Source organism: Rhodamnia argentea, chromosome 8 (genome assembly GCF_020921035.1).
Source record: "Rhodamnia argentea isolate NSW1041297 chromosome 8, ASM2092103v1, whole genome shotgun sequence".
NCBI lineage: Eukaryota > Viridiplantae > Streptophyta > Magnoliopsida > Myrtales > Myrtaceae > Rhodamnia > Rhodamnia argentea.
Window position 1 is genome coordinate 14,204,599 of NC_063157.1, and position 4,559 is coordinate 14,209,157.

Sequence of the window (4,559 nt, forward strand, 5' to 3'; positions counted from 1 at the left end):
TCTTGTTCTGTCCTGATTGGGGAGGTGCATGTACTCTGATTCCATCTCAAATCTGGTAGTTCTCATTTACAGAAGAGACGGATTACACCAATGTAGTTACTGCACAAATTCAGTCACGAGTATGCAATAATCTCTCTCTTGTTCGTCTTCATCCTCCTACAGAAAGAGCAATTTCTTCTAAGTTCTAACTCGGAGATCATTGCAGACTTGCAATGGCTCCTCGTTAGTTACTAGAAGGCAAGAAGCCACAAGATCTGAACGTGCATGAACGTACATATGATCCATTCATGTATTTTTTTTTTTTTTTTGGGTCTGGATTCATTCATGTATTTGACCAACCACGGTTACTATCTCCGAGATGATAACAACTGATAAGCGCCCCTTGGCTCTTCATTTGCTCCTGCCCTTTTCACTTCCCTAGGTTTCTTAGCAATTTGGCCCGTCATACGTATAAATACAGCCACTGTGATCGACCCAATCTCCACTGGATCTACTCGCAAGGAGCATTGCATGAGTCTCAGCTTCCTCTTTGCATACAATGACCCAAAGAATGGCGACAGGGAAAGTGGAACTGAAGCTTCTCGTGGACAAGTGCAACGGGAGGGTGCTATTTGCCGAAGGTGGGAAGGACTTTGTCGACTTCCTCTTCCACATCCTCACGTTGCCGGTCGGAACGGTGATCAGGCTCCTCGACAAAACCAGGATGGTGGGCAGTTTAGGCAATCTCTACAGCAGTGTGGAGAAGTTGAACGATGTGGATATGAAATCTTCCAAGAAAGACATTCTCTTGAAACCCAAAGCACCCGCCTCTCTCTCCAAAATCCCATTTCTGTTGCTTGAGACTTCGTCCGTAAATTCAACACCCAAAACCTACTACAGGTGCTCTTCCCGTTCTCACAATAGCTACTCGTACTATGCGGCTGAGGATTGTCATGCAATATGTCCTCAGTGCAGAAATTACATGAGTAGCACGTTGACTCTTAGCAAATCACCAGGGGCGGCTTCGTCGGCATCAGCAGCTGAATTGGATGATAAGGGCGGTTTTGTGCAAGGTGTGGCGACGTACATGGTGATGGACGATTTGGAGGTGAGCCGTTGTCGACTATTTCGAGCATTAATTTGATCAAAAATTTCAAGGTGGAGGAGATTGGGCTTATTGAGGAGAGGGTGGTCAGCCTCGGAATGGACGAGGTAAGCCCATGCCACTCCTAGGATGCACTTATATTTTTAGAAGTACACCCTTTATAACTCAACAATCCATGCGGAAAATCTACTCTAACTGACTTATAAATTTAAAATGCTAAATATGGATGGACGTGAGTTGTGTGAGAAAAAAAAAATTATTGGCTCTGTACCACAAAAATATGCTAAACTAATTATTTATATGTATTGATTAATCCAAATTTGAGCTTTTGTACAATCATTTACCAACCAACTGTTCTTTTGAATTATCTGGTTTGTAACTTTGAAGGGTATAAAGCTGCTGAGGGCTTCATTGCACTCCAAGAATGTTCTCACTGATGTCTTCCTCGGTGACAAGTTAGAGAGATCGTGCTCAAGTGGATGCCATAAAATTTCATTTTCTCCATGCCCTCGGAGTTTAGAAAGTACATGAAGTGTTATGCTCTGATTCTGTGGCAGGGTTTATGCAAAACTTTTAGTGCTGATTTGAGTTTATAAGTGTTTTCTTCAAAAATATCGACATGCTCATCGTATGATAGGTTTTGATTAAAGAAATGATTTCAACAAGCTGAAGAAATAATGTCTCATAGGTGGTAATGAATGCTTAAGCATATGCCGCAACTGGGGAACCGATGTAGACACGACGCCAAGTAAAAAAAAATAAAAACCTTGCGCTGGTCTGATCCAACTGAGTTCCGAACTCCCGACCCATGATAACTTCTCCTTGACGCTCTGTTGCCAAAGCTCGGATATAAAGAGGAAAAAGACAGGAGCTCGACTACTCGCCTATGCAAGATTGACTCGAATTTTCCTTTTTCGAGCTTGTGTCACGTTCGAGTGAATCAGAACTACGCCTAAACATACTTGACTCGATGGGCTCGCTAGCCTAATCAGGTATTTTTAATTTTTGTATTTGCAATAAAGTGAAATGTACTTATAATTCTATTTTTTACTTCTAATTACACTTTAACCCTTTAATACGTTTTTAAACAAAAAAAAAAAAAGGTGCCAAGTATTCGTTACCGTGTTTGAGTTTGATGGAGCATGAAAAAGTAGAGTTCGTTGAGTTCCATATAGTACAAAAGAAGTCAACCTGAGTCAAGCTCCAACACGTTGAGTTTGAGCACGACAAAAAAGTACTCGATTCGAGTTTAGTCGAGTTTAGAGCACGGCTCGTTAAGTCATAGGTAGTAACTTCATCGAGGGCATAGTTGAAGTACGAGGATGGTGCTTGCTGTAAGACTAAATTGTTTTTACTTATCACCTTGAAAAAGAGAAATCGCACATGGATGATGATGGAGAAAAGGGAATAGGGAGGTGTCCGTGAATCTATGTATGAATGAAAATTGATGGGATTGAGATTGCTATACACTGTGATGGATCAGGTTGGAGTTTTATTTGGCAATCGATCATGTTGAACTCGATAGATCTTGATTTATGTGGACATAAATTTCGTAGAAGCACTTTAAGCAATTGATTAAGAAAGATAGGTTGTTTCCGATTTTTAGGTACTTTAGAGACTTCTGAAAGCTTTAGAAATATGTATTTCGGAGGCTTTAGAAATACGTAAAAAAAGTAAATTTGAGATATATGTGTTTTTTTAATAATGCAGTAGTGCAAGATAATTAGACCCTTGAGATTCGTCGGCCTTTTCGGCTCTTGACGAAGCTATGGAGTGAAGTTTTGCTTCTTAATTTTGCGTTACCAGCAGCCAGGGAAGTCTAGTAGAATTGTATAGGGGCATGCATGGTTCGAGCTGGTCGGGTCTAGATATGGAATCAAGGACCCCAATCCCTAAATTTTCAGGATCGGGGATTGGACCGGCCCGGGACACTGAGTCCGGTCCGGTCTCGATGGGACCGCTAACACCAACCGCTTATAGAAATTTAACCCTTGGATCTAAACTAATAACTTCCAATCTTAACCATCCAATTTAATAAAACATATGCATGATCATCGTATAACCATCATGAGTACTTATAATCCTAAAATAATGGAAAAAAGACTAAATTAGAAAGAAAAACACTTAAAATAGCTAAAACATGATTATTGTGACGCCTTGGAATTTGATGCCTGTTAGCAAAAGAAATCAGTTTATGGAGTGATTGTGCATTCTAGTTGGTTGCTCGAAATTGAATTCCTAGGAATTTAGCGACGAAAATTGGAAATTTCCCAAACCGGCGATCGAATTAGTTTGGATTTTGATCGTTGGTTGTCGCGCTTTAGAATTGGAAATCCCCGTGTCCAAGCCTTGTTATGAACAAAACAACTTGAAATTGAACTAAACTAACCTCCGTCGGATTTCCAGTTGCTCGAATTATCCTTGGTTGCAAAATGACCAAATTACCCTTAGTCATTTTTTGAAATGACTGTTTTGCCCCTAGGGTTTTATGAAGGTCAAGACAAAGTGATTAATGTTGGGGGACCCACCTTATCTCATAAGTCCCATGGTCAAAGTTCTACACTTTTCTCTCTCTTTCTTCCTCTCTCTCCTCCAACCACCATTCCTTTCCCCCCATATATTCTGTCGCTCAATTTTTCCTCTTCCTCCTTCGTGTTCTACGACCACAGCCACCGCCAACAACTCTAGCCATCAACTACCATCCCATCCGCTACCCAAGACTACCACCACTACTGCCATTGTCACTGCAGCAGCTCAGAACAGTCGCGAGACAGCCTCGAAGCCAGAGTTCCTGTTCTATGCCTGCTGCTGCTCTGCTCAGGTTTCTGCTACTGCAGCTGCTCCGGACATCTTCGGCCAGCTTAGCTGGCCTCCGGCTACCCTTAGGCATCCCACGAACCATTGCCACCAACCCTAACGCCGCTTTAACTGTTTGCCACCCCAAAGAGCCGGAAACAACCGCCTCAACCTTGTCTTGTTCTCGCCTGCTCTATTTTTGTCTATAGGTTACTGTCGCCTTTGTCCAGCCTCCTCCGCCATCATCCTCAGCCACCAGCGGCCACCACACTACCCTCGACACCCTCTTAGACCTCCACTATCAACCTCACGAAGTTCCACCACCGTTGGAGACCTGAACAGCCCAAAACCGTCCCTTGCTCTGTTGCTGTTCAGTGCAGTTTTCAGATTCTGTCTTGGAGAAACAAGGTTCGCTCGCATAGCAAACGGACCCGAGACCACCCTAAAATTTGTACACACCTTCCTCTACCTCTCTACGACGCTACCAGCTAAAGAAAATCCCCAGATTAGTTCCGGAATTTAAAACTGTAGACATTGCCGACCGGACTACTCAATCTGCCTGGTTTTGGGAAAACTGGATTGTCCCGCTTTTGCCGTCGCTGCTCCGACCACCACCAACCACTATAGCCTCCCTCCTACCACCTCACACCTCTACCCTCGACACCGGAACCATCCGCCG

The 4,559-nt window shown here is 43.0% G+C and overlaps 1 protein-coding gene across 1 annotated transcript; it reads left to right on the forward strand.

The window, feature by feature from the left end:
• The first annotated feature begins 550 nt into the window (after positions 1-550).
• On the forward strand, positions 551-1,672 carry LOC125316289. The gene is made up of 4 exons (XM_048284298.1): positions 551-1,087; positions 1,138-1,191; positions 1,472-1,539; positions 1,642-1,672. Exons 1-4 carry the CDS (start codon positions 551-553, stop codon positions 1,670-1,672), a joined length of 690 nt encoding a protein of 229 aa, XP_048140255.1.
• Positions 1,673-4,559: the final 2,887 nt, after the last annotated feature.